The sequence below is a fragment of the Dromiciops gliroides genome, chromosome 3 (assembly GCF_019393635.1).
Source record: "Dromiciops gliroides isolate mDroGli1 chromosome 3, mDroGli1.pri, whole genome shotgun sequence".
Taxonomy (NCBI): domain Eukaryota; kingdom Metazoa; phylum Chordata; class Mammalia; order Microbiotheria; family Microbiotheriidae; genus Dromiciops; species Dromiciops gliroides.
Genome location: NC_057863.1, coordinates 597,532,899 through 597,560,797, shown reverse-complemented (window position 1 = coordinate 597,560,797; position 27,899 = coordinate 597,532,899). Strand labels below are relative to the sequence as shown.

At 38.7% G+C, this 27,899-nt stretch overlaps 1 protein-coding gene across 7 annotated transcripts in view; it reads left to right on the top strand.

Annotated features, from left to right (window-relative positions):
* Nucleotides 1-27,899, top strand: part of SCMH1 (Scm polycomb group protein homolog 1) — a 153,064-nt gene that overhangs the window by 44,793 nt on the left and 80,372 nt on the right. For 4 of the 7 annotated variants that reach the window (XM_043995983.1, XM_043995984.1, XM_043995985.1 and 1 more), the window contains 3 exons: nucleotides 12,720-12,870; nucleotides 20,320-20,388; nucleotides 21,588-21,611. In XM_043995983.1, the coding sequence (XP_043851918.1) occupies nucleotides 12,858-12,870; nucleotides 20,320-20,388; nucleotides 21,588-21,611 (106 nt within the window). In that variant the 5' untranslated portion in view covers nucleotides 12,720-12,857. Of the gene's footprint in view, nucleotides 1-12,719; nucleotides 12,987-20,319; nucleotides 20,389-21,587; nucleotides 21,612-27,899 lie in introns of those variants that run through there. The other 3 variants (XM_043995988.1, XM_043995986.1, XM_043995987.1) reach the window with 3 other exon arrangements.

Genomic DNA, 27,899 nt, shown 5'->3' with positions numbered 1-27,899 from the left:
TGCCTTGGGTTGATACAGACAGAACTGATGTGGCTATTGCCATTATAGAGCTCCTCTCCAACTATTGAATCCTAACCATCCTTCAAAACCCCATTCAGACTGTCCCCCCTTCATGAAGACCTTTCACAATCACCCTCTCCTCCCGTATGTCTCCCTGCTTCCTACAGCCTTTATTGTCTATACCACTCATTTCCTTATTGTGAGTTGGATTTATGTGGTATATATGTCTTTTTTTTTTTCAGCTAGACTATTAACTCCTGAAGGACAGGGACTTACACTTCCTTGTATAATAATGCATACTGTTTATTGACAAGTGGTAGGTACTTGGTAGATGCTATCAATTGATAACAGATTTTATTGCTCCTCTACCTACATAGTTTGGCATGGATTAGACATGTATTCTATCTTCTTATAGCTTCAGTGTCCCAAAATTAACAAACCAAAAAGTCATCGATATCAATGAAATTAAACTTCTCAACAGCTAAAGCCTATGTTCTAGTGCTTATTGATTGATTAATTCTAAAGGTCAACCATTTCACTCCTCATTAGATCAATTCAAAGAACTCTTTTCTGGAAGCAGAGAGACCTTTACTGAGAATTTAGCTATTTCATATCCTCTCTGGTTTAAGCCCCAGGAAGCTTCACACCTAATCTGTGGCTTTATTAATACACAAATAGAGGAATAGCCCCAAAGGACACATGCATCCCAAACTGAAAGGACTCTATAGGTAATAAATAGACCCTTGATTGTATCCAAGAGGTGAATAGTTCATTGATTCTTTTACTAGCCATGGGATCTGCCATATCTTCCAAGGAGCTTTTATTATTCTAGCATGTTAGAGCTAGAAAGGGCTTTAGATATTATCTAGTTTAGTGGTTCTTAATACAGGATACATGGACTCCTCCCCTCAAGGAGTCCAGAAACTTGGATAAGACAAAAAATCTTTATTTTGACAAACCTTTGGTTTCCTTTGCATTCCAATATATTTTATTTTGTGAATTTAAAAATATTATCCTGATAAGTGTTCCATAGGTGTTACCAGAGTGCCAGAGGCATTCATGACACAGAAAATGGTAAGAACCCCTCATTTGGTCCTACCTCCACATTTTACAGAGGAGATAACTGAAGGCCATTGAGGAAAAGCAGTTTGCCTAAAGTCACACAGCATGTTAGTGGCAAAGCTAAGATTCATTCCCAGTAAATATTTTATTAAGTAGCTACTATGTGTCAGGCATTGTGCCAAGCTCTGGGAATACAAAGAAGCCAAAAGACAGTCCCTGCTTTCAGGGACCTCACAGTATAATATGGGGAAACAACATGCAAACACCTGTGTACAGACAAGCTATAGACAAGATAAATTAGAGATAATCAAAAGAGAGGAGGCACTAATATTAAAAGGCACCAGGAAAGGCTTCCTGTAGAAGATAGAATTTTAGCTGGGACTTAAAGGAGACTAGGGAAACCAAGAAGCATGGGGGATGGCCAATGAAAATACCCAGAGTCAGATCTTGTGTGGGGAACAATAAGACCAGTGTCACTGTATCCTAGAGTACATGTTGAGGTAGGAAAGTAAAGGGGAAGAAAGGGAAGGACAATGTAAGGAAGGTATAAGAAGACTAGAAAGGTAGGGGAACCAGGATATAAAGGACATTGAATGGGAAACAGAAGATTTTATATGTGATCCTGGAGGTGATAGTGAGCCACTTCTATACCATTTCCTCCGCAAAACCTTCCTTGATCACCCCAGTTCAGTGACTCATAGCACTTACCATACCTGAGGAAGATTCAGATTCCTCCTTATGATATTTACTAGTTATATGACTGAGCAAGTCACTTAGCTTCTCTCAGTCTCAGTTTCCTCATCTGTAAAATGAAGAAAATAAGGGGCGGCTAGGTGGCGCAGTGGATAAAGCACCGGCCCTGAATTCAGGAGTACCTGAGTTCAAATCCGGCCTCAGACACTTGACACTTACTAGCTGTGTGACCCTGGGCAAGTCACTTAACCCCCATTGCCCTGCAAAAAATAAAAAAATAATAGCACTCACTTCACAGGTTTATTGTGAGGACAATGAGATAATATGTGTTAAATACTTGCAGCCCTTAAAGCTCTATATAATTGCTAGCTATTGTCATTATTTTTGTTATTATTATAACTATCTCATAGAGTTGTGGAGGATCAAATGAAATATAGCTAGCTCTTTGTAAACTCCAAAGTCTTTAAGTACTATATAAATATTCACTATTATTTACTGTTAATCTGTACTGTCTATCAAACCCCATTTAACAGATATTTAAACCCATGTAATTTTGAATTGGTAGTTACGTGTATTTTCCCAAATAAGTGCCTTTAGGACAGTTATTGTCTCTTGTACTTCTCTGTACTCCTCTGTAGCAGAGGTATCAAATTCAAATAGAAAGGGAGCCCACCAAATTTTATGTAAGGATCCCTGCAGACTGCATATTGACTTAGAAAACCACATATTAATATTGCCTATTTATTGTATTTTAGGTATTTTATTAAATATTTCCAAATTACATTTTAATCTGGTTCTGGCTACACTTAAGAGTATTGTGGGTCAAATGTAGCCCCAGCAGACTGAGTGTTTGATTACCTCTGCCCTATAGCATGTGACATGGTAGGTGCTTATCATTATGTGAATTAGCTGGTAAGGAACTTTTACAACATTTGGCCAATAGAGAATGCCTTAGGCGTGCTAAATAATGACTGTGCAAAACTGAGTTTTCATAATCAAAACCCTTAAATTAGCTTTTGGGGAAAATTCTTGATTTAGTGAAATCTGAGGGCAAAGAGAAGGTATAAATCATTCTACTTTTCCTGATCCAGACTTGTAAGCTTGGCTCAGGAGGATGTATTTATTGAAGGAATCATTCCATGTGGCCCGTTTACCTATTACAGTCGTTTAATCATTATGTGCTTATGCAAAAAATCATAGCATATCACCTTTTTTGGTGGTGTCTCACCTGGAAGGGAACCTGAGGTCTCTCATCCAAGCTTAAGCAGATATTCCTCCTAACAAGTGATCATCCAGCCTCTGCTTGAACATCTCTAATGAGAAGGGAACTGTCTCCAGAAAACCCATTCTACTTTTGGACACTTCTGATTAGGAAGTTTTTCATTGGTCAGTCAGTAAGAATTTACTGATTGCCTCCTATGTGTCAGGCTCTCTCCCAAGTGCTAGCTGGGTCTTGTAGCATGTTGTAGTGGATCAAAGTGAATTGGACTTTGAATTGGACTTGAGCATGTTTAGAGGATGACAAAGGGGTCTTGAAATCATGCCATATGAAGATACATTGAAGGGACATTTTAACCTGAAGAAAAGAAGATCCTGTTGGTGGAAGAGGGGGATGATGAAGGAAAGGACATGATTTCTATCTTCAAATGTCTGAAAAGGTGTTATGGGGAAAGGGGAGCAGGCTTGTTCAGTGTGGCCTCAGAGGGCAGGACTAGAATCAGAGTATAAATTATTGGAAGGCACTGTTCATCTTAATATAAGGAAGAACACCCTAGCAATTCTAAGTGTCCTACCATGTCTAATCTTATGGGGTTGTAAACTCATCACTAGAAACTTTGGAGCAGAGACTAAATGATTCTCTTGACTCCTGTAAGGCATGTTATAGAGAGGATTCTTCTTACATGGGGCAAGAAGTTGGAACATATCATTTCTGAAGTGACTTCAGAGTTTGAAAGGTTGTAATTCTGGGCCCAGTGCTGGGAGCATTGTCCTAACATTTTGCCATTCCTGATGAGTGCTGATTTGCTGAGAGGGTAAACAAGGCCATTGATGTAGGACGAATGCATGCTCTTGGTAGTGAATTTGGAGTTTTGCTTGGAACCCAATATGTTATTAAGACAATTCAAATTTTCTCTAACTCGCTTTAAGTGGCACTGGGAAAATTTTTTTGATTTTTTTTTTTTGGTGAGGCAATTGGGGTTAAGTGACTTGCCCAGGGTCACATAGCTAGTAAGTGTTAAGTGTCTGAGGCTGGATTTGAACTCAGGTCCTCCTGACTCCAGGGCCGGTGCTCTATCCACTATGCCACCTACCTACCCCAATCATTATTTTTTGATCATTAATGTGTTTCATATTCACTTTGGAGATAGATTATTGCAGGACACCCAATTTCAAATCTCCAGGGAAAATAACATTCTCTTGTTAATTTTGTTTGAGCTCAGATCATTTTAGTTTTAACTATATTAAATGCTTGAAGAAGCCTCTTAATACATTTGCTTATTTTATGCTTTCTGAATGTAGCTATCTCATATTTTAAAGTTAGTTGAAGAATTATAGGCATCCAAATGGTTAATGTTTAGACTAGTATCAAGTATGTGGACTGTATTCATACTGGGAAACATGTGTATAGACATCATCCTGGTTTAGTTGTGACCCTCATTTTGAAAGGCTCTACCAGTAGAGGTACAAGCTCTAGTGAGTCTTACTAAACAGAATGAGTTTCATGTGTGGCCTAGTGAGTGTGTGTATCTGTCATCTGAGAACTAGCCTGGCTAAGCTCGAAGAGGCTCCTTGTTAAGAGGTTAGCCAACATGTGAGGAAATACCAAGATCAGAAGAAATTGTGGAATGCCATAAAATTTAATACTCTTTAGTATCTTCTTTGGCATAAATTGTTTCTTCATAATAAAACATATATTTTTTTAAATTCTTGTTGATACACCTTTGTGTTTCTTCAGTTTTAGGCTTGTGTTCCAGAATCAGAATTTCTAAATTGGAAGGGAACTTGCCAGGAATCTAGTCCCTGTAATAGCTGAAAAGGAATCTTTGTTCCAGCCTTTTCTTAAAGATACTTAGTGAAGGGAAACAGCCTCCTGAGGCAACTCATTTTACTGTTGGAAAGCTGTCATTTTAAAAGAAGTTTTCTAAGCCTAAATTAGCCTATTTGCAGCTTCTACCAAATGCTCCAAGTTCTGCCTTCTAATTATTTGTTGTTGACAGAGTCAGGGAAGTGGAAGGAGCACTGAATTAAAAATCTAGAGACCTAGGCTCTTCTTTTTTTTTTTTTAGTGAGGCAATTGGGGTTAACTTGCCCAGGGTCACACAGCTGGTAAGTGTTAAGTGTCTGAGGTCAGATTTGAACTCAGGTCCTCCTGACTCCAGGGCCAGTGCTCTATTCACTGCGCCACCTAGCTGCCCCAAGACCTAGGCTCTTAACCCACTGACTGGTTGTGAGATCCTAAGCAAGTCTCTTCCCCTTTCTGGGACTCAGTTTTCTCATCTGGAAAAGGAGGGGGTTTGACTAGATGATTTTTCTATGGTTCCTTCCAGACTATAATTCTAACAGTGTTACAATTGAGTGGAACAATTGTGTTCCCAAGTAGAACACAAAGATCAGTATGTAGCATACTTGCTAGTTTTTTATGTTGTCACAAATTTAAAATTGTCAAGAATTCAGCCAGTACTTATTACTCATTCACTCTGACTAGTACTTTAGAAAAGATGTATGTGTTTACAATCCTTGCTTTCAAGGGGCTTCCTGTCTTGTAGGAGAAAGGCTTCAAGTTTCTGAGTGGAGCAGAAGATAAACTGGCCCCTAGTTGCCTTTCATTATCTGGACATTTGCAGATAACTCTGAAAGAGGTTCACATTTCTCATTTTTCTTTATTTCATTCTAGATTTCTTCATCTTGCTAAAGAGAAATGATCTCCTATTTAGTATAGTTGGTGGTATCATGCAAAAAGCCATCCCTCAAAGAGGTCAGTGTGCACATATGGGAGCAACAGAAGCAAGAGAATTCCCAGAGTTGGCTTGTGTCTGTATATATAAATCAGGAAAGCCACAGGGTATGCTGAATGATGAAACCCCATGCCTGTGAAACTTGACTGGCCATGTCCTCAGCAAGTCCTACAGACACAGTGTCCACCCTCTGAGAGTCCCAGCCTAACAGTCAACATCTAAGCCAGGGACAGGCATGACAACACCAGATGTAAACACTGTATAAACACTGGGAAAGGGACACAATGTGTGTACAAGTGTGGTGGGAAAAGTTAAAAGTATTGTACAAATGCAAACTATTCAACTAGTTGATTGATGTTGAGTGCCTGCTGTGGAATGAGGCTCATGTAGCATGGAAAAAGGCACCAGAGAAACACGTGGCCCCCTACCTTGAAGAGTTTATCACACTCCATCATCTATGTAACATTACTTTAGCTTTAAGTTTGGATTATTTTTATATGGGATATGACTTTAAGGCAATCTGTGGAGATGAATGTGAATGAATATAACACAGAGAGAGTAAGGAGAACAGAGAGAATCAGGAATCCTAGAGGGGATGAGGTTTGATACAGGATAAAGACATGTCTTGGGAAGCATTTGGCCACAGTGAAAAGAGTACTGTGGGACAACTAGGTGGCACAGTGGATAAAGCACCAGCCCTGGATTCGGGAGGACCTGAGTTCAAATCCGGCCCCAGACACTTGACACTTACTAGCTATGTGACCCTGGGCAAGTCACTTAACCCCCATTACCCTGCCCCCCCCCAAAAAAGAAAAAAGAACATTATACTTGGGGTTAGGAGACTTGAGGTAAAATGTATTGTATGGACATTTAAATCACTATGGAACTATCGGCAAGGCACTTAACTTCATTGAGCCTCAAAAATCCTTATCTGAAAAATGGGTATAATAATACCTGCATTCACCCTGAGCATTGACCTGGCAAAAAAAAGGAAAAGGAAAAGGAAAAGGAAAAAAGTAACAATGCCTGCATTAACTACCTCACATTGTTGTAAACAATAAAATGACGGTGAAGTGTCATCAGTGGAGTGGATAAAGTGTTCAACTTGTAATCAGGAAGATATGAGTTTAGATTCTAACTTAGACACTGATTAGTTGTGTGATCATGGACAAGTCACTTAACTTCCACCTGCCTCAGTTTCTTCATCTGTAAAATGGGGGTCATAATAGCACTTACATAGCAGAGGTTTGATGAAGATAAAATGAGCTAATATTGGAGCAGATTGCAAACCTTAAAGGCTTATATAAATGCTAGTTATTATTATTATTATTATTTGGTGGTAGATAGAGAAATGGATTTGGAATCAGAGATCATGAGTCCATATCTCAGTTCTGCTTCTTACAACTGATACAAATGACTTTGGACAAGTTGTTTAACTGCTCTAAGCTTTGGTTATTGCCTATTTAAAATGAGGGGCTTAGAACAATAGCAAGATGGTGTAGCAAATAGGTTATTGGAGCTGGAGTAAGTAAGGCCTGAGTTCATATCTGCCCCAGACACTAGCTGTGTCATTCTGGGCAAGTCACTTAATTTTTGCCTTCTTCAGATTCCTCTTCTATAAAATGAGATTATTAATAGCACCTACCTCCCAGGGTAGTTGTGAGAGTCAAATGAGCTAATATGTGCAAAGCACTTTGCAAACCTTAAAAGCACTATATAAATGCTGGCTCTTATTTGTGATGGGAAAGAGGTGGCTGTGATTTGGTATAGGGAAGGTGATGAAGGCTGTGAAGGAACATAAGAGAGAAAAGAGCCAGGAGTAAGATTTGCTAGGGAGAGCAAAGGACCAGGGAGGACATGAGAGAGATTTCAAGGTGTTGTAGGACATCTGGGTTAGTTTAGCAAAGGTTAAATGTGAGCTGAGGTACTGGGCCCTGATACTTTAGGCAAGTTGAAGTGAAGAGAGTGTGGAAATGACAAGAGGATGTGTTTTAATTCCATATGTTCTTATTAAGGGCCTACCCTGTGCAAAGCATTATCTTAGGGGCTATAGATACCAAGAAAAAAGTCCCTACTCTCGAGGAACTTAGGTTCTTCTCTGTAATACAACAGGTCCACAAATAAGTACATACAAAATCTTACAAAGTGTAAGTCATTGGAGTGTCAGGAAAAGCCTTGTGGAGCACGCAGCACCTGAACTGAGCTTTGAAGGAAAGTAGGCGTTTCACGACGTGGAGATGGGGAGGGCCCATATTCCAGGCACGGCACGGAGGTGAACAATGGAATCTTGGATATGGGGAACACTAGCACACCAGTTTGACTGGAACAGTATTCTTTGTGTAATGGGAATATGGTATGACAAGATCATAAATGGAAGTGGGAGAGCTTTAAATATCAGACTGAGGAGTTTGTATTTTATCCCAGAGGCAATAGGGAACCATTGAAGATTTTTTAGCAGGAAGATTTCATTGACAGATCTTCAGTTTAGCAATATCAATTTGGCAGCTGTATGGAGGATGGATCAGAACAGATAGAGACTGGAGGCAGGAAGACCATTTAAGAGTTTATTGCAGGGGCAGCTAGGTGGCGCAGTGGATAGAGCACCGGCCCTGGAGTCAGGAGGACCTGAGTTCGGGTCCGGCCTCAGATACTTAACACGTACTAGCTGTGTGACCCTGGGCAAGTCACTTAACCCCAATTGCCTCACCAAAAAAAAAAGGGGGGGGGTTATTGCAGTAGTTCAAGTGAGAACCAATGAAAGTCTAGACCAGGGTAGATATTGTGTGAGTAGAAAGAAGTGTAGAGATGCAAGAGATGTTATGGAGGTAGAATCAACAAGGTGACTTGGACTGTGGCCAGACTCTAGGAAAACCGTGTGAAAAGACAGGAAAGCCAGGCTATGCATAATGCAGAGAGATGTCTTGGGACTGGATCCAAGATTTACCTATAAGAATAGAAAGGAAAGGATGTAGAAAAGCAATTTTATTTAGCCAGAAGCCTTAGGCTACCTGTTAAGAGCAAAGGATGAGGCAGATTCATCTATCTGAAAGGGACCTGAGATAGCATCTTGGCCAATCCCCCTCTTTTGCAGGTAAGGATACTATCACCCTGAGAAGTTAGATGACTTTAGATGACAAGATCATAGGATTTTGAGGTGGAATGGACTTTAGATATCATCTCATCTTACAGATGCAAAGACAGAGGCTCAGGGAGGTTACATAATTTCCCCTGGCTCTTACAGCTAGGAAATGACAGAGCCAGGGCTTGAATCCGGGCCCTTTGTCCCCAGACTTGGGAAGTAGGTAAAAAGAGAAAACCCAGGATATAAAAATCCAGACTTAGAGAAGAGCTTAATGTAGGGGCAGTCATTTGCTTTCAAAAAGGATCCTGAGAGGTTTTCTTGAAATGACCAGCCTCCAGAGTACATTCATAAAGTATCTTGATATAAATTCATAAAGTATATTCATAAAGTATCTTAATATAAATTCATTATATCCTCAACTTTTTGTGTACTGTGTACACTCGTATCATTCATTCTGCAAAGAAGTAAAGCAGTTCAGATTTCAGTGAAAGGAGCTAGTGGGGAAAGAAATGCTTGCTTGCCAGTGGTCTGACGGTTAGAAAGCTTTTTATAGGATCTCTCATTTGATCCTCACAGTGGCCCCTCACTGTGAAAATAGGTGGCATCTGTTTGATGTTATCCTCTTTAAAAGTCTCTCAGCTATTAAGTGTCATGGGGACGATCCATCCCGGTCCTGTATTTTTCCTATTACACTGCTCCCTGTGAGCCGAGCTGTACCACTTGCACTGCCTGCCTAGCATCAGTGGGGTTTGGGGGAGGGGGACTGTCTGATGTATCCCCAGTTAAGCTCCACCAAAAATCCTGGTTTCCCTCTTGTTTTCTACAACAGCTAGTGCTGCCTATTTGCTTTCAGAGAGGGCTGGTCTTGTAGACACTGTCTGCTCTCATGAAAACAAAGGGCGACAGACAACCCCCAGTCTCTCAGCATCTTTGTTATCCATTTGTTCCTGGGCGTCTTTCTTGTTAAAGGCAATATTGATGTTCTCCAGTGCCATTCTATCTGTGTGCACGTCAAGCTGCGCAACTGCAGCAGAGGGAGTGGGGGGCAGGGAACGCAGCCAAGGAGAGGGGATCTGCTCCATCTTCTTTGTTCACATCTGCCACATCCATACAAGGTTTATTGCCTGCTGTGAGAGAGAGATCTCCTGGCTCAATTCTCCTCCTCCTCCCCCTTCTTCTGATGGATCATCTCAAAGGAGCATTATCCTCTCTTTATCACTGCTCATCCTTTAATGAAGTGAAAGGAAATGAGGGAAAGCTGGGCCTGGTGGATCTGCTAATAAAAAAAAGGGAAGGCAGATAAGTTAGCCAGCCTACAACTCTTTCTATTTCCTACCCATTTGGTTAACTTATCCTGTCTGGCCACTATGGAACAAGTGAGAGGAAGCACAGTCTAGTAGAAAGTACCCTCTTAGGGCCTAGAGACCTGTGCTCTGGTTCTAGGCTGCTACTCGCCAGCTCTGGGCGACCCTGTTCACTGCTCTGGACTTCTGTTTCCTTATGGGTAAATCTCTTAAGTGTGCCGAGCCAGTGTTTGTGCTTTCATGAAGGAATATATTAGTTAACCATAGGATACAATGTAATACAATGTAACAAAGATTTATCAAAGGGTTGTGTACAGTGCTTCTGGGGGCTGCGGCTGACACAAAATTTACAGAGCACAAAATCTCTGTCCTCGAGGGTCATAGGACTTAGAGCTGGAGAGGGCCTTAGGGATCATCCAGCAATTCATCCCTCTCATCTTAGAAATCAGGCCAAATAACTTGCCCAAGGTGACACAGCTCCTAAAGTGTTGGGATTGGGGTAATTGATGCCGTCTCTTCTGGCTCTGAATCTGTCAGCCTGAATGTAAAGTTGGAATATGAGTCAAGTTTTCTGACTCTTAAATCTCTATTCAGGTACCAGATCGAGTGCTGCAGCTGCAGGCAGGAAGAGTAGGATTCATGGCTTCCTTTGACTCCCACTGGCCATATGAAGGTAGACAAGGTCCTGTCAACCTGAGTTTCCTCATCTGTATAATGGGAGTAATGATATCTGCAGCACCCATTTCCTAGCGTTGTGAACCAGTTCAAATGAGATAATGTATGTAAAGAGTTTTGCAAATTGTAGAGCAACATATGAATATGTTATTATTTCCACTGTATCCCATTACCTCCCCTCCTTTGATCTAATGCTCTCAGAAGTACCTATACCTTAAACAGCTTTGAATGGAACAGCCTTTGACTTCCCTTTTCTCTTGTTCCTTGCCTAAAATAGTTAAATGATTGAATGAAAGCTCCCATTCTTTTAATTAAGTTATCAGAACTTAACACCTAGCAAAAAGGAAAAAAATGACCTACAGTTGAAAGACACCAGTGGATTTTATACTATTTTTTTTTCCCTCAGCGGGTCCTGAGGTGAAGGCGTGTTCAGGCTTACATATATCAGTGCTTCCATTCTCACCTTAGTCAAAATTGCCCAATATATTCTTTGTAAGGTTTTGTAAGAGTTAAGTACATCTTTAGATCCTGCAAACTTCCATTGACCTTTGATATCAAAAGTTGTCATAATTTTCTGGCAATACATGGTGCAGTATTAGAAAGATAATAATAATGATGATTCATATTTTTATAATAGCAATAGCCAAAAGCTATATAAAGCTTAGAAGTTTATAAAGTGCTTTCTTCCCAAGACTCCTCTAAGGTGGGTAGTTCAAAAGTCTTATTTCTCCCATTTTTATGGCTAGCAGACATTGAAGCTTCATCAGAGATAGGTGATAAGGTCATAGAGCTGTCATCTGAGCCAGGAAAGCTTTGCAGTGAAGCCTGAAATTCTGGACTATGATGTCTTAAGCGCCCTTGGGAGATTGCTGGGATTTTTTGGTCCAATTTGAGTCTTTCTTGTCCAGCTGATAACTAAATTTTTTTTGTATTTTTATCCGGTCAAATACACTGTGTACAGGCACTGTGTCTTTATTTCTTTCAGATGTACAGGCTCAGTTGACTTTATCCCTTGAGTCTTAGCTGGTATCCAAAGTTAAGGAACAGTCTGTAGCAGCAGTTACCTTCTTATAACATATCATTTTAAGAAAAAATAAGTTATATATTTAAAAACTACTCCTCTACAATGTGTCCAGCCTTTGAAATATTTATTAAAAATCTTTTCATGAGGGGCGGCTAGGTGGCACAGTGGATAGAGCACCGGCCCTGGAGTCAGGAGTACCTGAGTTCAAATCCGGCCTCAGACACTTAACATTTACTAGCTGTGTGACCTTGGGCAAGTCACTTAACCCCAATTGCCTCACTAAAAAAAAAAAATCTTTTCATGTAATATTCTCATAAGTGGTGTTTAGTCATTTATTCATGTCTAACTCTTCATGACCCTTATGGGATTTTCTTTGCAAAGATACTGGAGTAGATTGCAATTTCCTTTTCCAGTGGATTAAGGCAAACAGAAGTTAAGTGACTTGCTCAGGGTCACATAGGTAGTGAGTGTCTGAGGCTGGATTTGAACTCAGGTCTTTCTGACTCCAGGTTGAGTGCTGTATCCACTGAGCCACCTAGCTGCCTCAATTATCTTGCTTTGCTATACTTGTCATTGGATTATGGTATTATATAGTGTCATTTATTTAAATTTCTTAGCACTTTACAGACTTAAATAATGGTGAGTCAAGAAACTTGGCATCTACTCCAAAGTGTGTCACTAATTTGCTGTATGATCTAAGACAAGTGTGGGACCCAGTTTCTTCCTTTATAAAATCCCTTCCAACTCTACAGTTCTGTGATCCTTTGTGTTATTCTCCCCATTTTATAGATGGAGAAACTGAAACACAGGGAATCTTAAATGACTTACCCTGAGAGTCATGTAGCAAATCTGGTGAATCCCTGTTCTATATTCAGCTCACTAGATCTGCCTACTAATAAGGATTTCTTGTCCCTCTTTTGCAGATGGGAATGCTGAGGCACTGTGAGTGAAGGACTTGCCTGGGGGAATGAATTAAAGAATTCCTTTCGGTGGTGCCGTTACCCTTGGACTGTACCTTGGCTTTGTTTCTATAAAGCCATGCCATCATCTCCATCAGGAGTATGACTTTTCAAGGTAGGGTGGGGCAGCTTGAAGCTTTGCTCAGATACCTAAAAGGATTCTTAAACAGTTTAGCTGCTCTACAAACCAGATGGTAATCTGTCCTTAGAACCTGTAGCCCTGTCTGAAAGGTAAGAACCTTCTGCTTTCTGTCATAGCATTTTTAGCAAAAGTAGTTGATTTATTGGACACATCTTTTGCAAGGTTGAACTTTTAAATTTCCAGATCAAATTTAAGTTCTCTGGAAAGTAAGAACCTAATAGAAATCTTTAAAGCCTGATACGTTTAAACATTAACAGCTTTAGAGTTTGCTATGAATTACTTTTCTCATCACTTTTGATTGGTTTATGCACAAAAAATTATTTGGCTTGGCTTTCTATCAAAACTTCTATAATATTTTAAGGTTTCCAAAGTGTTTTGTTATAATGACCCTGTGAAAAGAGTTAGCATGAATTCTATTTTTCTTGTTTTGTAGATAAGGAAACTGAGAACTAAGTTGGTTAAAGTGACTTACCTAAAGTCATACAGCTAGTATGTGTCAGAGCCACTATTTGAGCATAAGTCTCTAAGTATAGCACTACTTCCACTTATACCACTTTATACTACCACTCCAAAAATTACAGCACTACAAGTCTTTTCTTATAACAACTCCATAAGGTAGATAAAGTGCTAGGTCCTTTTCTGGAGATATAGAATTTAAGAGGGGTTTCCGTAAGAGAAATAGACAATCAGTTATTGCATAAAGCGATAGCCTTTTTATGCTAGTGCATTTTAACTCACACAAAGGGAGGCCCTAAAATGAAACGTTGGGGTGGGGGTGGGGCCTTGAGCAGGGGCAATGAGAGAAGGCAGAAAGAAAGGAATGTCATTCTTTTGTCTGTAAGAGAAGCTTCCCTTGAATTCAGCACACTCAGCTTGCCAGGCTGTCTATCACTTCTGATTTACTGGGTATGTCTGGGTTGCAGTTACCTTCAAAATATCAGGGTTGCTTACAGAGGCTGCCAAAGGTTGTGGGTTTTATAGGGAGGGGGAAAATTGTCATTCAGGTGGGGTCACTTTGGTTTCCCATCTCTTACAGTGTACATAGGGCCAATGCTGGATGTTAGCTAATGGGAGAGTGCTGCCTGAAACAAATAGAAAGCAAGGAAATTTCCAGAAAATAACAGGATGGGAGTAATCAACAAAAAATAGAGGCAGCCTCCTGCAAGGGAGCTTTGTGTGTCTTAGACCAATAGGCTTCAGATTTTTTGGACTGTCACAGTACTATAAGAAATATTACATCTGTGATGGGCCAAGAACACTGAATTTAGAATCAGAAGACATGGGTTCAAATCCTGGCTTTGCCACTTAGTAGATGTGTGACCTTGATTACTTTCTCTCTCTAGGTCTTACTTTACTTCTTAACTCTTATTCCTATGATTCTCATTTTATAGATGAGAATACAACTCTTTTAGAGGGAAATGCAAAAAACTTCAGAAGGATATGATAAAAGTGGTTTACTGTGATAGATATGGAATTTAAATGGGTAATTGAGCAAGATTTAATAAAAAAAACAGTTGACTGCATATTTCCACCCATGTATTTAAAAAATGTAGGGAGAATTTGATTGAGGAGGGAGTAGAGAGGGATAGGCTGGTTCATTAAAAAAAATTTTTTTTTCAAATTAAGATCTGCCTTCTCTCTCTTCTACTTCCCCCCAACCTCTCACTCTCATTAAGAAAAAAAGAAATCAAAACCTCTGTTACAAATATGTATAAGCAAACAAAAATTCCCACATTGACCTTGTCCAAAAAAAAGTCTCAAGAGATGGGCCTGTTTCTTCATGAGTCCTCTGGAATTGTGGTTGGTCATTGTGTAGATCAGTTATTAAATCTTTCAGAGTTGATTGTTCTTACATTATTGTTGTTATTGTATAAATTGTTCTAATTCTGCTCACTGCACTCTAAATCAGTTCATTCAAGTCTTCTAAAATTTCTTTGAAACCATACCCTTCATTTTTTCTTACAGCATAACCATATTCTATCACATTTGTATGCCATAATTTGTATGGCCATTCACCATTTGATGGGCACTCACTTCACTTTCTAATTCTTTGGAATCGGAAACAAACAGAATTTGTAAATATTTATGTACATATTCTCTTTCTAATATCTTTAGGTTATAGGCCTAATAAAATAAAATACATACATAAATAAAATGTGATAATATTTGTAAAGCACTTAGCACAGTACCTGGCAAATAGTCTGCACTATATAAATGCTAGTAGTAGTAATAGTGATTTTGTGATTTAGTAATAGTAGTAGTAGTGATATTGCTGCATCAGAGGGTATGTACATAGCTTTGGGGGCACAGTCAGATTCACTCTTAAAGGGAGATGCTTTCTTTTTTTTTTTAATTTTTTTTTTTTTTGGTGAGGCAATTGGGATTAAGTGACTTGCCTAGGGTCACACAGCTAGTAAGTGTTAAGTGTCTGAGGCTGGATTTGAACTCAGGTCCTCCTGACTCCAGGGCCAGTGCTCTATCCACTGTGCCACCTAGCTGCCCCTTTTTAAATTTTTTTTTTATTTTATGGAGATGCCTTCTATGCAAATACCACTTGCCTATATAACTGGATTTTCCAGTGCTAGTTTTTCTTCTAGGTAAGAAAATGGAAAGAAGAAAACAGCTTACATTTATATAGTATTTTTTAAAAGAAAAAGAAAATACCACCACATAGTAAGCACTTTAAAAATTATTGATTGGTATTATATAGCATGTTAAGTTTTATGAAGTGCTTTTCTCAACAATCTTGAGATAAGTAGTATGTTTTATATCATTATCCCTAAGTGTTTTTATCCTTTGTTATGCTCAGAACCTGAGGCTCATGGAGGTAAAGGGACTTGTTCATGTTTACTCAGCTAAAAAGTATCAAATTGGGAATTGGGGCCCAGAAAGGCTTCTTTCTACTCTATTACCCTGCATTTTCAGTCTCCTCCAAGTTTGCCTTGTACTAGATGACTCTTAGAGTCCCTGCCAACTCCAGGCTCCTTAGATTCTAAGCATTCCGTGATTACCTGATTGTGATGACCTCTTACAAAATGCATTAGACTATCTCCCATCCATAAAATGAGAAGTTTGGGCTAGATGGTCTTTGAGTCCCCTTTCAGCTCAGGATTCTCTGAGTCTATCAAAATTGCTTAAGAAATTCATCACACAAAATACTTCTGCAGAGGTTTGGGGAAGATCAAATGAGACTGTGTGTTTGTTGTTTTTTAACTGTGAATTACTAGATACAACTTACTTTATAGAATTGTTGCGAAGGAAATGCCATATCACCCATAGAATCCTGTATGAATGTAACTTATTATTGCCATATTACTAGATTTTATTCTTCTCAGCTTTTTAATTTCTGCATCTATTGTTCTGCCCCATCAGATTGGCAACAATGTGGGACAATGAAAGAATTTGGGGTTTGATTCCCAGCTCTTTTATTAACACATGTGTGACCTTATCCAAGCCATTTAAACTTTCTTGGCCCCAGTTCCCTCATCTGTGAATAAGGGGTTTGTATCATGTAACCTCCAAGGTCTCTTGTAAATCCAAACGCTTGATTTTATGTTTATACTGTTTTTTCCTTTTTGGATCTTCCTTTAGTTTTCTCTGGTTTTTTTTTTTTCGTGGGGGGGGGATTTGTTTTCCTTTGAACTTGGCAAGCCAATAAAATGAGCACTGCCACTTCAGAACAGAAGGAGGAGCTAATTATACATGAAACTGAAAATCTCTTATGTAAAACTTGTTTTTCTTTTTAGGTATATATAATAAAATTCAGCATATAACTTTGAAAGCTGGCCTGCATATCAGTGATTCCTTCTGGTCTTTCCTCTTCCCGTCCCTCTCCTCTCTCCCTCCCCCTCTTCTATCTCTCCCCTTTTCTCTAACTCCCTCTCTCTCCTATCCATAACCCCCATTGAAAATTTTTTTGAAAAAAGCAAAACTCTTGTATCAGATTTACATAGTAAAGTAAAAATAAATTCCCACATTGGCCACATCCAAAAATAAATGTCTTACTCTGCATCTCAAGTCTATCACCTCTGTCAGTAGGTGAGCAGTGTGCTTCATCTTCTGTACATGGGAATCATAGTTGGTAATTGCATTGGTCAGAGTCCTTAAATCATTCAGCATGTTTTTAATGTTTTTCTTATTGTATAAATTATTCTCCAGGTTCTGCTCACTTTACTCTTTTTCCAGAATAAAAAAAAATTAACAAGCATTTATTTTCTCTCCCTTTCCCCTCCCACATCCTCCCTTCCTGGGCACCACTGAGAAAGAAAAATAGACAAGCAAAAGTCTTGTAACAAATGAGTAAAACAAATTTCCACATTGGTCATGTTTAAAAATTCATGCTTCATTCTGCATCTTGTATCAAACATCACCTTTCTGTCAGGAGGTGGGTAGCATGCTTCATTGTTGGTACCACAAGGTTATGGTTGGTCATTGCACTGATCAGTTCTTAAGTCTTTCAAAGTTATTTGTCTTTATAATGTTGTTATTGTATAAATTGCTCTCCTGTTTCTGTTTATTTTGCATCAGTTCATACAACCTTCTGAGGTTTCTTCAAGATAATCCCTTTGATCACTTCTTATAGCACAGTAGTAATACCTTACCTTTATAAACCATAATTTCTTTAACAATTCTCCAACCAGTAGGCACCTCCTTAATTTCCAATTCTTTACCACCACAGTAATAGCTAACATAAACACTTTTTGTGCATAACTGGTCCTTTCCTCTTTCTTTGTTCTCTTTTGGGATGTAATAGGCCCAGTTGTGGTATCTTTGGGACAAAGGTTATTCACAGTTTAGTGACCTTTTGGACACAGTTTCAACTTACTTTCCAGTATGCTTGGATTAATTCACAATTACACCAATAGTTCATTGAGGTACCAGTTTTCCTGCAACACTTGGCATTTTTCTTTTTTGTCATCTCTGCCAATCTGATAGATGTGAGGTAGAACCTCAGAGCTGCTTTAATTTGCATTTCTGTAATTATTAGTGATTTGGGGCATGTAGCTATTGATAGCTTTGATTTCTTCTTTTAAAAACTACCTGTTTAGGGGGCAGTTAGGTGGCGCAGTAGATAAAGCACCAGCCCTGGATTCAGGAGGACCTGAGTTCAAATCTGGTCTCAGACACTTGACGCTAGCCGTGTGACCCTGGGCAAGTCACTTAACCCCCATTGCCCCACAAAAACAAAAAACAAAAACAAAAACTACCTGTTTATATCCTTTGACTATTTATCAATTGGAGTATTCTTATAAATATGAATCAGTTCCTTATATATGTTAGAAATGAGACATTTATCAGAGAAATTTAGTGCAAAGATTTCCCCCCAATTAACTGTTTCCCTTCTAATTTTAGCTGCATTGTTTTGTTTGTGCAAAGGCTTTTTAATTTTATGTAATCAAAATTGTCCATTTTCTCTTCTGTGATCATCTCTATCCCTTGTCTGGTCATGAACTCTTCCCCTCTCCACTGATCTGACAGGTAATTTTGTCTTTACTCCTCTGATATGTTTATATCTAAGTAATATATGTCTTTTTGGTACTTATCTTGGTATATGCTTTTTCTTCTCATATGGAGTCCTTGGTCCATTCTGTTAACCTGCTTTCTTCTCTATATGGTAAATAAATGTGGTAAATAAGATGATATATTTCTAAAATTTTCTACTAGAGCATTGTCATTCAACTTTTATTTTAGGATTTCAGAGCCAGATTTCTTTCCACGGAATTGTTCATATTATGAGTAGTTTCAAAAATTTTGTAGATGGTGGGTGTATATGACAGATATGAAATGTGAAATGTGGTCTTGTGTTTAACCCCCAGGGATTAAAAGCCCATCTCTCTTTCTAAAAATATCCTTTTCTTTTAATAAGCAGATATTTTTGAATGTCAAAAAAATCAAAATCTGTTTTACTTTAGTGTGAGGTCTTTGTCACTACAAATATAAAATCATAGAATGTTAGAACTGAAAATGGATCTCTTAATCCAATCATAATCCAGAGAAGGAATTTTAGGAATAGAGGGAAAAAGTGATTTACCTGGGAAATTAGTGGCAGAGCCAGGGCTAGGACCCAGGTCTCCCATCTCCTAATCCAGGGATCTTTACAACACAGAAGATTGATCACCATGTGTTGATTTTTCCTTTTTTGGTTATAGTATCTCATAAGAGAGTTGACTATATGGGTTGTAGGATCAGCAATAGTGATAAATCAGAGTCTTTAAGTATTGAAGTGATATGGAAAGGTTATTAATTCAGCTTCAGTTTTGTCACTGGACACATCAGTTGGGGGTGGAGGAAACAAGTAAGTTAGGTGTCAACCTCTATCTTAAGGGAGTCTTGACCTCCAGAGATCCTGCATATCAGTTAAAAAAAAAGCCAGATAAAGGTGCAGATGGGGACTAGAAGGAACTTGAAAGATCATTTAGTCCAGCCCCTTCCTTTTATAGAGGAGAAAACTCATCCCCTGAAAGGGAGAGAGACTTGTCTGAGGTTACACCGTGAATCAATTGACAGAGACGTGATTTGGACTCAGATTGTCTAAGTCTGAATCCAGTGTTATTTCCATTATATCACTTCACTTTTACACACTGCTTACAGTAAGATATTGTTACGGTAAAGTATTGTTTTGTTTCTTGATTGAATATAAGGTCAAGTCAGCAATCATTTATTAAGCACCTGCTATGTGGCGGGCACTATGCCAGATACTAGGGATAGAAAGGAGAAAACAATCCCTGTCCTCAGGGTCTCATAGTCAGTTGGGATGGGGAGGGGTAGGTATTTACCTGTGTGCTGGAATATGCTCTCATATTGGTGAAATATATGCCCCTTTAAAAAGTTCAGAAGGATAACTATGCCTCTTTTCATGTAAGAGTTGTGTTTCTGAAAACTTGGTGTGAATCAAATATTTTTACGTTGGAAATAATTTATACATACTAGGGAACTATTTAAAAGAATTGTTGGGGGCAGCTAGGTGGCGCAGTGGATAAAGCACCGGCCCTGGATTCAGAAGTACCTGAGTTCAAAACCGGCCTCAGACACTTGACACTTACTAGTTGTGTGTGACCCTGGGCAAGTCACTTAACCCCCATTGCCCCACAAAAAAAAAAAAAAGAATTGTTGGTGAATCCTTCTCTATACTCCTTTTCACTAAGTAGCTAGTACCTTTTATAAAACTTCTATGTTATCTGACTATTTAGATATTGGCTTTGTTTAAAGTGAAAAATAGTTGTATGTTGAGATGGGTTGAATCTTAGCTCTACTACTTACTACCTCTGTGACCTTGGATAAGACCCTTCCTCTCTCTAACCTTTAGTTTTCACATCTGTAAAATGAGGGAGTTGGACTAAATGATTTTTCATTCTCTTCCAATTCTAAATTCTATGTATTTTGAGTTTCTTTTTCATTTGTATACTTTCTCTTTTCCCATAGCAATAGACTGGAAAGATGGTAGAAAGCACAAATATGGCCGCCCATCAGAGCCTACATCCCAGTTTCAAGGTAAGAAAACCTCCTTCGCTGCTTCCTAGCCTATGGGATATCTATGAATATTTATATTCCTAGCCTTGGAATATCTATGAAGCATGGAGATGTTCAATTCAATTCAACATACATTTACTAAGCCTTTACTTTGTACAAGACATATTGCTATCATTGGGGATACACTTACAGACTTGGCAAAGACCCTATTCTCAAGGAAATATGATCTAATATTGGGAAATGAAATGTACACACATAATTGTGTTATAAGGGAAAATGAGACAAATTCAAAAGAGAGGTCTAGGCAAAATGCCAGGAGAAATTCAAGTAAGAGATGACTACTTTCCCCATTGAGGTTCATGGAAGACTTCATGGAAAAGTGATTAATTTAGTCCTTGAAGGAAGGGAGGATGACAGTTTACAAATGGAGGAGGTCTGTTCCAAGTATGAGGACCGCATGAGCAATGGCATGGAGACCAAAGAAGGCAAGCTATGTAGGGGGTAGAACATAGGGGATTCTAGTTAGCTTGAAATATAGAGAACACAAAAGGGAGTAGGTAAGGAGCATGAGGTAAGGTTAATGGGGACTATATTGGGCATAGCCTTAAATGCCAGAATCAATTTATACTTTTTTCACTTGATATTGGGAGGCCACTGAAGGTTTTGAATAGGAATGGTATTGTCAGAGGACTGAATTATGAAGATTGCCCAAACAGTGAATGAAGGTTGAGTTGGAGTTAATAGGCAGGCTCACAGGCCCATAAGTATAGAACTAGAAGGGATATAGGGAAAGAATGGATGTAGAAAGTCCAGTTAGGAGACTATTGGAGAGGACTATTCAAGAAGAGATGAGGGCTAGAACTAGGGTAGTTTCAGGGAAGCGGAGAGAATGGGCAGACGCAAGTGATATTGCATAGGTAGAATTGACAGGGTTTGGCATTTGATTAGTTTTGGGGGTGATGGAGAAGGAAGATCAATCACTCTGATGTTTTTAATAACTGTAGGGATGATGGTGCCATATATAGAAGTTTGGGGGAGCAGCAAGTTTGGGAGGATGTTCATTTGACATCACTAACCACAAGACTTGGTTGTGTCTAAGGGGAAGAATGGCCCACTATGGCTACTTATCTATACCAAGAGTGGGCTGTCTCTGCAAGGCTCTATATTTTACTTTATGTGGTGGTTTGTTGACTTATGTTGCAACATCTCTTCTTTAACAGAAGCTGCTGATATTCTAGAACTAGGTAAGCTATTTCTCCTACATTTTTATAAAACAGAGAACTCATAACATGATGTAAGTCACTTACACCAAGAATTCAGTGTACTTCATACTACACTGAAGAGTTCTCCCATGTTCTCCTTTGTCTAATAGATGCCCTTGTTGTTCATTTGTACTATTAATTTGTCTTGAATGGAGGCAGGAAATCTAGTTAGGAGGGGGTTGCAGTAGCCCAGGCAAGCCGTTAACAAAGCTAACAGGAAAAGAAGGCATAATTACCTTCAGGACAATAAGAATCTTGAACAGAACTAAACCGTGAACCAAGATTCAGAATAAGCCATTTCTGAACTCCCAGAATTCTGAGCCTGTCTCCCCAAAGTTTTAAAAAGAAACATACAGTGAAACAGGCAGAAACAACTGTCTTTTTTCAGACTCTTAACTAGACCATCCAAATATTCTGTGATTGGAATCGAAGTGATTCTGTGTTTTGCTCAATTTCCTGTTTAGTAGTAATTCTTCTCCATTCCAAACAAGATAGTGTATGTAGAGACTTGACTGAGTGACTGGAGTTTGAGGAACAAAGTTCATGACTTTGATAATTCCAATGTCAATTTTCAGGCATAAGATTTGAAAATCACAGGCCTCACTATTTAGGGTCCCTTAAATTCCTGCACACTTAGCATAATATAGCAATTAGGATACAAGTTAATTGGTCAATTCCAGTTCAGGTATCTGATATATTTCAAGTATTGCAACTTCATTTCCTCTTAAGAAGGCTGGCATTTAGTATAGACCACATTTGTTACAGTCATCACCTATGGGCCCAATCCTTTCTGCCTTAAGACTGCATGTTGTTTACCCTAGTCAGGGTATAGATACCATCAGGGCCTAATGAATGTCAGATAGGCCTTTGGGAGTGTCTAAAGTGAAAAACTGAATGTGAGCTGAAGAGGCTAATGAAAGAACTAAGCACTACCTTGAACTTTGTAAAACCAAAATCTAAATCTAAAACATGCTTTGGATAATCTGTTAACATTCATCTGTTAACATTCTTCCTCTTCCCGGGTCTAAGAATACCACAGTGACTTAGAGGGATGGTAATTCCTTATCCCACCAGGGCCATTTGCTTCTATAGACCTGAACAAGTCCCCAAATCCTTTAAGTCTTCACTTCATTGGTGAACTAAAGAGAAGGACACAGATTTTTCTCTAGTAAATCTGTGGGGGACAATTGTGTTAACCTAAATCCCTTTTGCCAATTCAGAGTGCCATATAAGTCCTTTAAAAATCCCTACTTTTTGTTAATTAGAACATTCCTCATTATGTGCCCAATAATGACTTGGCACATTCAGCCTAAACTTACAACCCAGATGGAATATAATTTCATGATAAATTTGTAGAAAATCCATTTTTGTACTTTCAACTTATAGTATAACAGCCATCAAAGATTCTGAGTCTCAATCCCCTTTTGTTAGCCTAAGTGACTTGCATTCAATGATTGTGGAATTGTACAATTTTAGGTTCAAATTTCAAGGTGAATTGGAATTGGAACTGGGGTCAAAAGACAGCTAAGAGTAATCTCTTGACCAAACAGCCATTCAATAAAGAATCTTTCTACCACTGGGTTGTGTCATTTGACCTCTCCTTAAATGTCTTCAGTTACAGGGAGCTCAGTAGATGGCTCATTCAACTGAAAACAGTTTTCTTCTATATCTTTATCCATAATATGCCCTTTGTAAACTCACCTACTGGTTCCTATGGAGTTTTTGAAGTAGAACAGTATATCTGTTCCCTTTTCTACATGGCAGCCTTTCAGATGTTTAAAGATAGCTGTCTTATGTTATTGCTGGGTAGTTGTGATCTTGAACCTCAGTTTCTTCATATGTAAAGTGAGGTAATTGAGTTAGATGATGGCTAAGGCCCCTCCTAGCTTTAAAATTCTATGACTTTGTTTCTCTAATCTTCTGTTCTATAGACTTTTTTTTTTTTTTGGTGAGGCAATTGGGGTTAAGTGACTTGCCCAGGGTCACACAGCTAGTAAGTGTTAAGTGTCTGAGGTCGGATTTGAACTCAGGTCCTCCTGAATCCAGGGCCACTGCTCTATCTACTGTGCCACCTAGCTGCCCCCTCTATAGACTTTTTAAAAAGAAATCCAGTTTCTCCAGCCCCTCACCATCCTCATTGTCTACCTCTGGATGTATTTTGATTTTTCACTAGACCTCTTAAAATTTTGTGCCCAGATATGGACATTGTGTTCTATATATGGGTCAGACCAGTGCATAATACAGTAGAATTATTACTTTCCTATTACTTGTACAACCCTGGGCAAGTCACTTTACCTCTGCCTTAGTTTTCTTACCTGTTAAATGAGAATAATAATAGAACCTAGCTCTGAAGGTTGTTGTGAAGATCAAATTAGATAATATTTGTAAAGCACTGAGTAAACCTTCAAAGAACTATATAAATTTTAACTATTATTATACCCTAATTCAATTAAAGCAACATATACTCTCATTAGATTTTTTTAATAATTACATCATACTGTTGATTTATTGAGTTTATGTTCAAATAGTTAATCAATGAACATTTGGTAAGAGCCCACTGTGTGCCAGGTAAAGTACACAGAACTGTACAGTACTACATGGGAATACAAAGAAAGGCAAAAGACAGCCCCTGTTTTCAAGGAACTCAAGTCTGATGGGGAGACAACATGCAGACAACTATGTACAGACAAGCTATAGTACAGGATGAATTAGAAAAAACCAACAGAGGGAAGGCACCAACTTTAAAAGGAACCAGGAAAGGCTTTCTATAAAAGTTGGAATTTTAGCTGAGCCTTAACCTAAAGAAGGCTAAAGAAGTCAGGAGACATGGAGGACAGTTCCTGAAAATACTCCAAGTGGGGAGATGGAAGGTTTTATATGGGGAACAATAAGACTCGTTTCATTGAATCACAGATTACATGGTAGGATGGAGGGTGGGGGAAGAGGAGGATTACAGTGTAAGATATAGGGGAGCCAGGATATGAAAGGCTTTAAATGCAAAAGGGAGGATTTTATATTTGATCCTGGAGGTTATAGGGAGCTACTAGAGTTTATTGAGTAGCGGGATGACATGGTCAGACCTGAGTAGAGGATTTATTGAAATGAGGATCATTTTGTATAAGGAAGATTAACCAGCAGGTTAGTGTAAGAGTCCAGGCAAGAGGTGATAAGGTGACAGGGTGATGGCAGGGTCAGAAGAGAGAAGAGAGTGTATATGAGAGCTGTTTTGTAAAATGGATAAGCCTTGGCCACATATTGAATGAGAGGGAGGAAGAGAATGAGGAATCAAGGATTAAAAGCTAGGTTTTATACTATGGGAGGTTTCTACTGTGGGTGATTGGGAGGATGATGGCACTCACCCTCAGTTTTAGTAAGTTCAGAAGGGGGTGGGGTTTGGGGAGAAAGATAATGAGTTCAGTTTTGAACATTTTGACTTTAAGTTATCTACAGGACATCCAGTTCAATGTGTCTAGCATGCAGTTGGAAATGTGAGACTGGAAATCATCAGAGAGGTTATGTTAGGATAAATAGATTTGAGAATCATCAGCATTGACATGTAATTGAATGTACAGTAGCTGATGTGATTGCCAAGCGAAATAGTATAGAGGGAAAAGAGAAGAGGGCTCAGGACAGAGTCCTGTGGGATGCCCATGGTTAGCAACCATGACCTGGATGAAGATCCAGCAAAGGAGATGGAGGGGAAGAAAAGCAGCTGAATAGATTGGAGAAGAACCAGAAGAGAATATTTTCACCAAAACCTGTCCAAGAAAGTATTAAGGAGAAAGTGGTGATCAAGAGTCTAAGACTTCAGAAAGGCCAAGAAGGATGAGGATTGAGAAAAGGCCATTCAGCATGGCAATTAAAAGATCATTAGTAACTTTGGAGAAAGGAGTTTCAGTTGAATGAAGAAGTCAGAAGCCAGACTGTAGAGGGTTAAGAAGAAAGTGATAGGGAAGGAAGTAAAAGTACCTGTTGTCAATTTGGCCTTCTCAAGGGTTTAGTCACAAAAGAGAGGAGAAAGATGGAACAAAAGCTAGTGGGGATGGATGGATCAAGTGAGGGTTTTTTGAGTTTTGGAAGTACTAAAGTTCCCTCACCTTTTTCACAAGTATGGCTTCTAATCCTGGTCTCTTCTGCCCTGTATTTGTGTAATATTTTTAGCCTAATGTAGGACTATAGGTTTTATCTGTCATATTCTGTTTAGTATTTTTGTTTTAGTATTCCAGTCAAAATTCTTTGGAATTGGAATTGTGGTTGGAGGTCTTGTCTTTCAACTTTGTATCAGTGGTAGATTTAATAAGCATCCTTTCTGTTTTTTCTTCCAAGACAGTTTGAAATGTTTAACAATTGTTAAAAAAATGTTAACAACAGGGTAAAAAACAGAACCATGTGATCCTCCTCTAGATATCTCCTATTATGTTAAACTGAAGACACTATGTACAAAGAATATGAGATTAATTTATGACTGGGTGAACCCACTTTGTGTTCTAGTAATCACTACATTCTTTTCTAAGTGTTCATAAACCATCTGTTTTTATCATCTATTTTAGAATTTCACTGAGGATCAAACTGGGGCCTGTGCTGGAAATCATCTTTAATGGAGAATGTGACTTTGTTAAATATTAAAACAACTCTAAGAAGCTATCATTTAACAAAAATAGCACATTGTTTTGATCTTTATTGATTCTTGGTTGCTATGAAGACAAGTAGTTTAGCGCAGTGCCTGGCACATAGTAGGTGCTTAATAAAGGTTTATTGAAGTATCTGCATGAGTCTTTATTACATTTCCAGTCCCTTAGGTGCTTCTTATTCTAGTGGCCACTCCCTACTTTTAGATCCTCCTACTAGTATTAAGCTATCATCAATGGGAACTCACCCTAAGGTTGGACTCAGACAGCTGTATCAAGCACATTTCATAGTTTTCAGGTTCTGTCTAGGTTGATATTGAAAGCTTTTTCCACTCCCAGACTAGAACAAAATGCCAAAGCAACCACCAAGCAGTTTTCCCTTTCAGCTTTAAATATTCTTAATGAAAAAAGCACATGGCTTTAGAATGCTATTATATAGTATCGCACTTGAAATTGTACTGCTTTCTTCTCCTGCCTTCCACCAATCACAAAGAATTCAAAGTTAGCATTTTCAGGGGAGAAGACAGATAGTGTAGATCATGTAGGCAAGACAGCTTCTTCTTGGAGGCCAAGAGCTGACCTCTGTAATTGTCCTTTGTTACCTCGGACACATTCTGAAGAGTGTTCCTTCCATTTAACCAGAGAGTGGTCCAGTGTTACTTTCGAAAGAATGCCAATGATACATTCACGTACTGACATTTGCTTTCCAAATGTGTTTTTAGCACTAAGAATTTTACCTTCAGGTAATTCACAAAAATAATGACCTAAATTCTTAAATATACAACACAATCAGATACTGTTCTCCCTGTAAACTACTGTGTGTCTCTACATCAGGATTATTGGGTAGTGGGAGAGTCATTGTGTCCTGGAGTAACAGTGCTTCTTGGCAGTACACAGGATATTTGGCAGGGCTCTTTATCCCATGACTAGTTATAATCACATGTCCTATACTTTTACTTTGCCTGTAGGGCTTTCTCCATATTGAGACCCCAAATTGCAGTACCTTAAATACATGTTTGCTAGAACTTGGATATGGGCCTTACATTTGGTATGTGCTTTTAAGTCACTCTTATGACACCGTTTACTGTAGCTATGCTGAGATATCTGTTTGGGCTTTACTGCCCCTTCTTTTGTGTTCATACTTCTCCATGGGGAGGAAAGTGATTTTTTTAAAATGTGGATTTTGGCTTCTGACCGTAATAATGTTGATTTGAAAAAGAGCCTATGAAGACAACTTAGAAACAGACACAGCAAGTAACCCTTTAGATCTCTTACACAATGGTTAGAGTAGCATTGTAGTGGTAGTGCAAGAGGATCAAGGTGCAGATTGGTTTTTGCTTCTTTCTAGCCATGTGACTCTGGCCAGGCAAGTCACTTCAAGTTTTCTGGGCTTTAGTTTCCTCATCTGTAAAATGATGAGACTGGACTATCACACTATAAATACCTAACATCTTAAGATATAAGTTCTGCAATCATATGAGAGAATGATCCAAAGTGGGCAGTAAGCGATTTTGTCATGTGTTCCTTGGGAAGGAAATAATACTCATTGCAATGGGCTGTGACTGCTACTTTTGTAAATTTCTTAGACTGGAGATTTGTCTCTTTGACAAGAAAAGAAAGAGAACTAGTTATGTATTGAAAA